The sequence below is a fragment of the Myotis myotis genome, unplaced genomic scaffold (assembly GCF_014108235.1).
Source record: "Myotis myotis isolate mMyoMyo1 unplaced genomic scaffold, mMyoMyo1.p scaffold_m19_p_8, whole genome shotgun sequence".
Taxonomy (NCBI): Eukaryota; Metazoa; Chordata; class Mammalia; order Chiroptera; family Vespertilionidae; genus Myotis; species Myotis myotis.
Genome location: NW_023416390.1, coordinates 44,062,174 through 44,073,202, shown reverse-complemented (window position 1 = coordinate 44,073,202; position 11,029 = coordinate 44,062,174). Strand labels below are relative to the sequence as shown.

At 43.7% G+C, this 11,029-nt stretch overlaps 1 protein-coding gene and 1 long non-coding RNA gene across 6 annotated transcripts in view; one reads left to right on the top strand and one right to left on the bottom strand.

The window, feature by feature from the left end:
- Positions 1 to 11,029, bottom strand: part of WIPF1 (WAS/WASL interacting protein family member 1) — a 112,517-nt gene that overhangs the window by 4,806 nt on the left and 96,682 nt on the right. For all 3 annotated transcript variants that reach the window (XM_036318762.1, XM_036318763.1, XM_036318761.1), the window contains 4 exons: positions 9,786 to 9,977; positions 6,529 to 7,263; positions 2,693 to 2,902; positions 1,590 to 1,703 (listed from right to left, as the gene is read on the bottom strand). In XM_036318762.1, the coding sequence (XP_036174655.1) occupies positions 1,590 to 1,703; positions 2,693 to 2,902; positions 6,529 to 7,263; positions 9,786 to 9,977 (1,251 nt within the window). The remainder of the gene's footprint in view (positions 1 to 1,589; positions 1,704 to 2,692; positions 2,903 to 6,528; positions 7,264 to 9,785; positions 9,978 to 11,029) is intronic.
- LOC118661143 overlaps positions 1 to 11,029 on the top strand; it is a 120,623-nt gene that overhangs the window by 67,437 nt on the left and 42,157 nt on the right. For all 3 annotated transcript variants that reach the window (XR_004969159.1, XR_004969158.1, XR_004969157.1), the window contains exon 3: positions 6,323 to 6,407. This is a non-coding gene — a long non-coding RNA (uncharacterized LOC118661143). The remainder of the gene's footprint in view (positions 1 to 6,322; positions 6,408 to 11,029) is intronic.

Sequence of the window (11,029 nt, the reverse complement as noted above, 5' to 3'; positions counted from 1 at the left end):
TTTGTCCCATGTGAAGAATCATTTTTCACCCCAAATTTCAACCACCAACTCTTGCATGATAATTTTTATTGTACCTATACCTCTTTTATTAGGCATTGTCTAGGAATGCACTATTCCACATAAATGATTCTCCCCAGGAATTAAACTTCTCCTTTTAAGCAGCAATATTCTGTTTACTTCTATTTGTTCATGAAAATTTTCCTAAAATATTTCCTAATTCTTTGAATTCTTTAGCACAGGCGCAAAGCACAATTTGACCTATCTTTGATAACCCAACAGAGACATCTAGTGTTGTCCTGTGCTCTAATATATAGCACAATTCTGTGTCCCTGTCTCCTCCTTTGCCACCTATCACTTCTCCCTGAAGTCAGTGATTTTGCTTCTAACCAACATTAACTTCAGTTGATACTAATCTGCTCTAAGGCTGGGAATCAACTAAATATTAAGAACTCTGTGCTAAGAGTCAGCAGGCTCTGAGTATGTGTAAGGAGCTCAGCCAGGGAGTGAGGGCAAGGGGTGTGTGTGTGTGTGTGTGTGTGTGTGTGAGTGAGAGAGAGAGAGAGAGAGAGAGAGAGAGAGAGAGAGAGAGAGAGAGAGAACATTTTAGGGACATGGTGACGGTTATCTGACATGTTCAGATGCTTTTTCTCCACACATTTCTGCTTTGGGAGTTTGGTTCTGAAGCTAAGCCTGTCACAGGTCTGAGTTTCATCAGTGATATATATATTTTACGCTAATTCTTTTTCAGTTCTATACAGTTGTTGTAAAATTTTAGTTTTTTGTTTCCTCTTCTTGTTCACATTTCCCCCCAATAGTGGAAAAGTGAGTCACTTCTTATGGTAGTATTACATATATTAGCAAAAAAACACAAACAAAACAGAAGCAACCTAAGTATCCAATAATGGTAAACTAAATTATTATTTGCGGACTTGATGGAAACTTGTATCATAAAAACCATGTGATAAAATAGGGAAGTGTCTACTAAACAATGTTATATAAACCCCACTACCAAAAACTTCACTCTCTAACTACAACCATATAAATTAATCAGAATTATTAGATGGATAAAAATTAGATGAGAACCTGGTAAATGAAAATATGTGTAGAGATTATGGGTACACTTAAATTTTTCATGTAATCTATAAAGCTATAATATATTTAAAAAGATCAAGGCCATTTCAGTAAGTTTTTGTTATAATTAAGACATTTTGCTTGTATCAAAACTAATAGGAATAGAAAGAAGATGGTTCTATTTGTGCCATCTTAGGAAGATCAAAATGGGGGCAATTGTCTAAACAAGCAAAATAATACAATTTGATCTACTAGCAACCCAACAGTGTTTTGGGCTTGTGATGACACATTAAAATAGTTGTTTCTCATATGCATTCTGGATTATCTCCATTTTCCCATCATGTGCAGAAGGGGAGTTTACCAGAATTTAGATGGCATCAAACCCGGAAGTGACTTCTCTGAAGTCTCCCACTCCAGGCAATAGGCCTGGATTTTCTATGCACCCCGCAATTGTATATAAACCAGAGTTTTATCAATTAGAGTAGGAAGTCACCAAAAGCCCTTGCAGAAATACTCACTCCGGCTTTCACTTCTTGCCAATTTACTGGGATAACTTTTGGTTGTTGGCACATATGGCTCTGGAGGTGGCAAGTCAGAAATCGGATGGAAGTTGAATCTGCTTTCCCACTCATCTGAGGGAGAGAAACAAACAGTGCCTTCAGAACAGGCAATCTGCCCTGAAAACATGTCATGTAAAGCACAGGATGAAATAGAACTGAAGAGATTGATTCTAGTCTTACGTCCAGAAGTTTAGAGAAAAGCTGGAAGTACTAGAAATGTCACTGACATCGCACATGAATAAAATATATGGGTCTGCCAATCAAACCAAAGCGAGATCCAAGGGATTTTAAGTAGAGCAATGCTCAGGAGCTGGGGGCCAAGGCTTGGGACACCTCTCTTAACTATTCCTCCCACCAGTGGGAGGAATGCCTGGGACCCTCTGATAACAGAGGACGAGGGAAGCTGCTTAATACCTCAGGTCATTGGGCCTCTTCCCTACAGCAAACTGTTTAGAAAGGGAGGTAATAAGAAGCTAATTTACAAATGATTCTTTTCAGAATTCTGATATCGCTGGAAAGTTAACAAATATGACTCAAACAAGGAAGAGCAAAAATGACCTGACTTTTCGGAAAGTGGAGGTGGATCACTATTTTTGGTTTGAAATCATGGTGGGCCCTAAAATGGTTAGAATAATGATTTTCAATTGCTGTGCCACAAGAATTTTTAAAACATGCAATACCTGACTATTTAGTCAGGGGCACTGACCTCTTTTCCCTTAGATTGTCAAATTAAAAAATGACAACAGCCAACACAATAATAGCCATCGAGTTTAATAGGTTTAAATAGCCATAGGTTTAATCACAATTAAACCTATTTTTCTTGTCAGATTGGCAAAAAATACGTTTTTTGCTGTGCCCCAGAATTTTAGTAATTAGTTTATGTGTGTCATGGGATGAAAAAGGTTGAAAATCGCTGGGTTAGATAGAGCAGTGCAGCGTGATGACAATGAGGGTCATGCAAACAAGAAATGTTAATGCAAACACACACCCAAATACAAATCTCCCATTCAGCCGCTGCTCTACAGCTTGTAGGATTCCAAGAAGCTGGGACCACACCTCACCTTCACATGAAGAGTCTTGGAAGCCGTTTCTAATTGATGTTGATGGTGGAGGTGGGGGAGGCACCCCAGCACCAGGCCTGTCTGGAGGAGGGGGGGGCCGAGGCCCACTCCTGGGACTGTCTACTCCTCTGGACGGCAACTGCGGGGTGGCCGGCAGGGCCCGAGATGTGCTGCCATTTCTGTTTATTGGAGGAGGAGGTGGGAGAGGGCCTGGAGTAAAAGAAAAACCAACATTTAGGGCCATACCTTACATTCTCCATCACCAAGGTGCAGTTATTGTGTGCCTGATGGATACAGGCCCTTTACTAGAGAACATGGAGAAATGGTGGACACTTCTTAGGAGATTTAGCCAAGCAAGGAGTAGGCACATATAAACTCAGAAATGCACATATGTATACACAGATGTGGAATGAGTGCATATTGACAGCTAAGTGGCTGTTTTGGCTGTGAGTATTGAGATTGGAGATGATACAGTTGACAACAGGTGATAATCTGTTTATACAGGCAATCGTATACATACTTAAAACACATTTTAATATTTTAAGTAGCCCTTGAACTAATTACTGCAATATACTTATTAAATAAATGCTGTATTAAAAGAGGATTTTAAATGAAGAATAAGATAGCTATGAAGTTATTTTAGATCTTCAGATGGGTTAAGTTCTTTAAATGCACAGTATTATTGTTAATTCCACGGGCACACAATCTCTTCCAGACAGAAGTGGGTCAGGAAACCCAATGTTAGTCATCCTGAGAATAGAAGTTCCTTCTTGGTTCTTCCTCTTTCACGGGGCGATTAATGCAGGGAGTGACAAACAGCTCATCAGTGTGCATGGCTAGAAATGCTGGTGCAGGACCCTGACCCTGAGCAGGCTGCTTGCCTACGGAGCTTGATTTCCTATTTACAAAGAGCACCAAATAGTTACCTTTCCCACAGCACTGTTGCCAGGAATACTTAGTCAAAAAACAAATAAAAAGCACTACATAAGTATTTGAAACCACTTTTTAAAAATGCAGTGGTATGGTAGAAATAGAAAACTTTAAGTTCCTAGGAAAATAACACAGTAAATTCTTTTTGATAATAAAAAGGAACCTATCTTGCCTCTTCCATCCTCCAAGTGCAGAGGCTGTTTGGGTCGTGAGTAAAATAAACAAAAAGAAGAACTTAAGTATTTCCTGTAAACCAAAATGACCTTAGTGACTCCTGATCTTCAGCAGTGTGCTCCACTTGTCCGATGCTGACGTTTTATGTAACACACATCTTAGTGCTATAAATGTAAGTATCTCTTATTAACTGCATATTCAGAATCCAATCAGAGGACCTACAAAGGAACGACTCGTCCATCGCAGACATCCCTGCCTGAAGTCTTGGCTCAGACACTTGATGAAGGCAGGAGGCATGCCCTGCCCTGGTCGGTCTCTCACCCTGGGCAAGCATAATAGGAAACATTTCTATTTCCCATTGGCAGCATAATAACAAAAGTGGTCATTTATGTTGGGAAATAACCACGATATACACTTAATCTCGTTTGATTTTTATAACAGCCCTGAAAGGCAGAGACAGCAGATGAGGTGTTGAAAGTTAAAAAGACCAAGTCAGGAGGCTAATGAGAAGAACCAGGATTTGACTACAAATCTGTCAAATTTGAAAGCCTATTCTCCTAACAATGAAGCTAAGCCACCTCTCAAAATCCAGGTGGCCCTCGATGATCTCCCATATGTTCCTTGTGGGGATGTAAATTGGTAGGAATTTTCTAGAGGCCAATTTGGCAGTACCTATGAAATCCATAGTTTACTGTGCACACCCATTGACCTAGACATTCCATTTCTAGAAATTCATTCCAAGGAAATACATAGAGATGTGCACAAATATTTGGTTACAAGAATATATTCCTGCATTATCTGCAACAGCAAAAATCTGGAGATGGCCTATATGACCAAGTGAGGGATTAAATAATCAAGGTATTTTGTAGGATTTAATATTATGCAGTCATTAAAAGTCAGATTGTATCATATTAGGAAATGTTAATGAAATATTGTTAAATAAAAAGCAAATTAATACCAAACAATATACGTAGTATGATACTAATTTTATAAACATATATATATATATATATATTTTAAAAGACTGAAATAATTTTTAAAAACTGTTATGGTTATTTTTAGATGGTGGTGGTGGTAGGATTATAGATGATTTTAATTTTCTATAATAAACAGATCTGACTTATGTAATTGAAAGGAACAATAAATGTTATATGTGACTACCCTATTTTGGGGGAGATTTAATCTGTTGATTCATCTATTTGGTAGAGTCATGCAATCAGCTTCTCAACCACTTTGGGGGGAAATCCATAGCTTTTGGATAAAAAGAAGACACTGTGTTTCATTCATCTGACTACCTGTTCTTGTTAATTCACTGCAGACTACTTAATGAGATGCCACAATGTCTAGGGACTGGATTGAACGGATTAGTAAATTTGTATGTTTGGAGTGGACTCTCCGTGGCAGGGCGGTTTGAAGGAGTGGTTTTCGAACTTTCCTGCACATTAGTCACTGGGACATTGCAATCCCAGTATCCTGATGCCCCGTCTGCAACCCAGACCACCAAAACCAGAAGCCCCGGGGAAGGGGCCCAGGCATCGTGCTTTTTAAAGCTCCCCAGGTGATTGCAGTATATGGTCAAGTTTGGGGCCACTGGTTTAAAAAATGGTGTTTATTAGGTTCCCGAGGTCACAGGGTCAAAGGTCCGTTAACTTTGCAGAGAGGGAAAAAAAATGCCCCATTTCCAAACATCTTGCCTGTATAAGGTTAAATTTTAAAAGTAGATAGTTCCCCTGATTCCATCAATAACTGATGCAAAACAAAAAAGCACCGATTATAATTAGCAGAGGGAGTATGATGCTGGTAATCCTCACACTTCATTTCATACTCTGAAAGCTACTCCCTCAGATTCAGGTTCTCAGCCCTAGGCAGGGGCCACAGATGTGCTTCAGCAGGTCTTCCAGCCCATGAACTACCGTGCGTAGCTCGAGTTTATGCTCATGAGCATTTCTGTCAAGTGCAGGCCTATGCCTTTATCTGATTCTCCAAGGGCTCTGTGTGCCGGAGATGTGAGCCAACAGCCAAACGGGCTCTAACATTTGTCTTTACTATGCAGGGAAGCGGCCGGAAAGCTTGACAGATAAAGAGAGAAGTGCAGAAGTTCGTTCCCTCTTAAATAATTGCCCTTCTTGTTGGAATAACGGGCCCTGCTGCAGGAGACGGGAATTTATCTCCCAAATTAGGACATCTGAAACCACTTCAGGGAGGCCGGGTTGCAGAGTGGTGAGATGAAAGAGTTCTAGCATTGCCCAGACAGGTGTAGCTCAGCGGTTGAGCATCGACCCAGGAACCGAGGTCACCAGTTGGATTCCCAGTCAAGGGCACATGCCCAGGTTGCAAGCTGGGTCCCCAGTGGGGGGGCGTGCAGGAGGCAGCCGATCAGTGATTCTCTCTCATCATTGATGTTTCTATCGCTCTCTCCCTCTCCTTCCTCTCTGAAATCAATAAAAATATATTAAAAAAAGAAAAGAGTTCTAGCCTCTTCGGTATTAACTAGTTTGTGATCCTCTCACTTTCTTGCCTCCTCAGTCTCCTCATCTCTAAAACACGGACAGAAACAGCTATCAGCCCCGCTCCCCTCGGGTTTGCACGCGGCCAAGGTGCAATCACAGAGGTAAGATGACAGCAGCCCAAGGGTTCCGCGGGCTTTCAGCCGGACTCCGTTCAGCCCCTATCAGGAGTGACGTGTGCAGGCTGGGTTTCGGGGAGACCACCCACCCCACGCCTCGCCATACCTGATCGGCCCGGCGGGTCCCTCACGGGGGGCGGGGGCCGCTCACTGGGCGGGGGAGGCAGAGGCCCCGAGCGCCCAGGCGAAGGCAGGGGAGGTGCGGACGAGCTGAGGGACAGGTTCCGCTGCGGGAGCCTCGGGATCTCGTCGCCGCCGCCGGACGCCGGAGGCGGGTGGGCCGGGCCGGGCCTGCAGGGCGGCGGCGGGGGCGCCTGCGCCAGGGCGGACGGCCGCGGCGTGGACGGCACCGGGGGCTTGCTGTTCTGCGGGGGCGGCGGCGGGCCCGCTTCCCGGTGGAGGGAGGGCCGGTTGCCCATCGGCGGCGGCGGCGGAGGGGGCTTGTCCTCCAAGGCCCGGCTCGGGGTCGGGGGCAAGGGCGGCCGATTGGAGAAGGCCGAGGGGGTCTGGCGGACGGAGCCTCCTCCAAAAGCAGCGCCTCGGTTTCCAGGGAAAGGCGGCGGCGTGGGCCCGGGGCCGGGCTGCCGGGGCGCCCCGCGGTTGTGCAGACTGGACTGGATGGGTCTGGGCGTGTTGGGCACCGGAGGGGCCGCGCTCTCGGGCTTGGAGCCCACGTCGGGCCGCGGCGGAGGCATGCGGTTCCTCTGGGGCTCCGGGGGCCCGCTCCTGTGGCCCGGAGCCGGCACCGGGAACCGCCCCGGGCCGCTGGGCGGTGAGAACGGCTTGGCAGACGTGGCTCTTGCTCCTGGTGGCAAAATCGGGGGTCGGCTTCCTCCGGAATCTGAAGAAGGAGGGGGGCAAATTCAGTTAGAAGATGAGGAGCCTTAAAAGAAACCAGGAACTAGAGTAGATTCCCAGCAGCTGGACATCCTTTCCCAGATGCTACAAGATACAGGTAACTGCTATTTAAGTCAGGTTTGGTGCGGCCCTTCCTGGAGGAAGAGGAACCGAGCACAGCTCTCCCATTACCTTCGGCCTGAGGCTCTGCAGCCGCCGCTCCCCGCAGGCCTTTGGGGAGACCTCCTGCCTTACGTGTGGGCAGGAACCAGGAGGCAGCTGCGAAGGCCTCTGGAGACACCCTCTTCCTCACAGAGGACGAGAACAGGACAGTGTGGCGCATGGGACTTCTGCGCATGGTTTTCTTTTCTCCCCGTCACCATCCCTGCCTCCTTGCCCTGGTACTTCGTAGGCTTAAAAAAATAACTTAGCCATTTAAGGTGAAGAAATTAGTTATCTCAGTATAAATCTTCATAGGAGAAGGGTTACCTAGTCTCTTTGAAGAGAAACTCCCAAGAGAAGGTAGAAAAATAGAATGGGAAAGTTATGATAGAAATAAGAAGGAACTAAGAAAAAAAAAACTGTCAAAGTTGAATTGAAAAAGTTAATACCGGTGAATGGTCTTAATCTGCAAAGAAGTAAACCAACTATACAACTTTTTTCCTACTGGGTCAATTCCACTTCAATATTGGCAGGACAGGAAAACCCTATTACACAATTAATATTAAACTAGTTCAACAAAGAGAAGAACTAAAGGGGGAACCAAGGTTATAGAAAAATTCAAACCACCACCCCAGAATAAAAAATTGGTTAGCCTGAAAACTACCAGTACAGCCAAGTGATGCACTAAATATTTACTGAGCACCTGCTGTATGTCAGCCACTATTCTAGATGCTAGAGACAGAGGAGTAAGCAAAATAGAAAAGATCCTCTCTTTTATAGTTTACATTCTTTTTGGGGGGAGATAGACAACAGACCAGCAAACACAGAAAATTACACGTACTAAAAAGAAACTAAAACAGGCCGATGAGATGGAGTGCCTGAGGATGCTGGGATGGCTGGGTAGCTCTTCTCAGGATGTGACATTTGAGCTGAGTCCAGCCATGGAAAGCTGCAGCTAGCACAGTAGGCAGTGGACTAGCAGGTACAAAGACCCCGAGAGGGGAATGAACTTCAAATGAAAAACTGAAAACCAAGGCCCGTGTGCCTGGCACACAGTGAGCATGTAGGAAAGAGAACCCTAGGAAATGGAGTCTGAGTGCCATCAGGAGCCTGGTCGGAAAGAGCCTCGTAGGCCAAAAAGAGTTCAGATTTTGTCCAAGCACAATGACAGGCATTGGGAGGGATTTATACAGCGGAGTAATGTGAACTCTAGAATTTTGTTTCAACTTTAGTACTAAAAGAAGATGTAGTGTCCTTGACTGTGTGGTATATTTTTATGTCGCCAACTTGTAATAAGTTATATCTTCCAAGTTCAGATTAAAGCTGCAGCTCCTACATTACATGGATAGGATCCATTACGTGGATAGTATACTATGAACATATATACTTCTGGTATACCCTTTTATGGACCAACTTAAATTCCACCTTCATTTTATTATTTTACTTCCAGTTGTCTCTTGCCTTAATTTCTTCACCTTTTAAAAAAAGTACTAAATGTATGCATTTATCAGCTACCTAAAATCCTTCTGGTCGGTTTTAAATTTCAGTTTCAATGCAGGTCTGGCAAGATAGACTCTCTCATATTATTGAGTCTCTTTCTAGAGTTTGCCATCCAGTGCTAAAATAGTCACTGAGGATTCAGTGACTTTATCTTCAGACCAATGTGGGAATTTCATACTTTCCCCAGTGGACGTTTTAAAAGGTCACAAAATTAGAGATAAAATTCTTCTAACAGTAAACATGAAAAAAGAAAGTTTATGATATAATTTCTTGAGCTCCTGCTATGGTCAGGAGAGCGCCTCGTGCTCTGTGAGGTTTTCACTTGGGCTCAGCCAGGTTCAGCTCCCCCTCTGCCAGCGGGTCCACACACAACCCTGAAGGACTCATTTCCCTGGCTCCCTGCAGGGAAGACTTAGAATCACTGGCCCTGAAACGCCGAATGTCTGTCAGCAAAACACCTTTTCAGACTTAGTGAGATATGTAATTATGTTCCGTATGACATGCTCCATAGCGTGTGAGAAATGTGGCTCTCAAGTATTTACTATACTAGACAGCTGGGTCAGGCTGCCTCACAAAGAAAGCGGAATTTGCCAGGTCACTGGGCAGTTTCCAGGGTGGCAAGTTCCATTTGTTCCTTTCTTTTCTTCCCACTCTAGCTCACCCTTTAGAAAAAAGTACAAGTTACCCCAAGGACACGTCTGATACCGATTTAATTTAAAAAAGATGCTCCACAGAGTCTCTTGTAAGTTAACATTTCAAGCAATCCAGAATGTTTTAAAGGGCGCGGTGCCTTAGCGGGGATGCCAAGCCTCCTAACCACCAAACCCTGGTCTTCAGTGACCGAGAGAGAAGGAAACGCTTTACCATTGTCCCTGTTGGCTGTGGATCTCAGCTTGGGCATTCCAGCCTGGAACAGTCCCCCCAAACCGGGTGGTCCACCCCCTCCAAAGCTTCCGCCACCGCTGCCACTGCCGCCACCTCCGCCGCCACCTCCTCCGCCAAATCCGCCGCCTCCACCAAAGCCACCGCCGCCACCAGCTCCGGCTCCTTTAGGTTCTGCAGAGGAAGAAAACACAATCTCTACACAGATCTGGAAGCACTACCAGTCTCCTTCACCAGTCCTGGACCAAGTACACAGTAACAACAAAACCTGGGCCTATGGTAGACAACTGGAATCTGATTAAAAAGCAGGATTGTAAGGATTTACCCCACCCTCATCAGAAAAGGAGGGGTTCCTTCCACTCCTGGGCAGTCACAGGCCCGGTGAAAGAATGGACATAGGTGGTGACTGGCCCCAGGCCTCCCATTTGGCTAGCTGCCATATGAATTAATATCTATTCGGCAAATAAAAGGATCTTCAAATAAATAAAGTCTCAAGGGAGGGGGAGATGCAATAAAAAGGTGAGAAAAAAGGAAATTGTAAAAATAAAAAGAATAAAAATATTTCATAATTTTACTACTTGGAAATACCTAGTGTCTTGGCATATTTCCCCCCACCCCTTCCCCCCGCCAGTATCTTTTCATTTTTATTATTTTTTTCTTAAAATTAAGACCAACATTCACTGGACAGTTTTTAGCCTGCTTTTTTTGCTTAACACTTTATTGTTAGCATTTCCCGTGTCATTAAATATTCTTTAAAAAGATAAATTTAAAGGAATGCATTGTGTTTTAAAACATGATTGATTGTATTGTAGTTTATTTAACTATCTACTTATTTGATGGTCTTTTAGGTTGATTTTAATTTTTTAGTATCATTAAGCCCAAAGATAGGCTTTCACATTTAAAAATTCTTTGCAATTTGAGACAGTGCAAATATTTTATTTTGTATTTATTTTCAAAAAATAGTGAAAGCTTTTGAAATGGACAAACAAATGAAGAAAAAGATTACTAAGTCTAGCCTTCTGTGTTATTTCCCATTGTCTTTGAGCTATTTTACAACTCTAAACTGTAGAACAATAATACAAATAATATTAGTCCATAGAATGCAAATTGGTGTGTTCAGAGGAAGGCAACTGATATTGATCCATTTTTCACCTATTTGTAAATTAATGTCAGTGTCTATCTGCCTATCTCCTTTGAACTGATACCATCATATTGATAACATCACC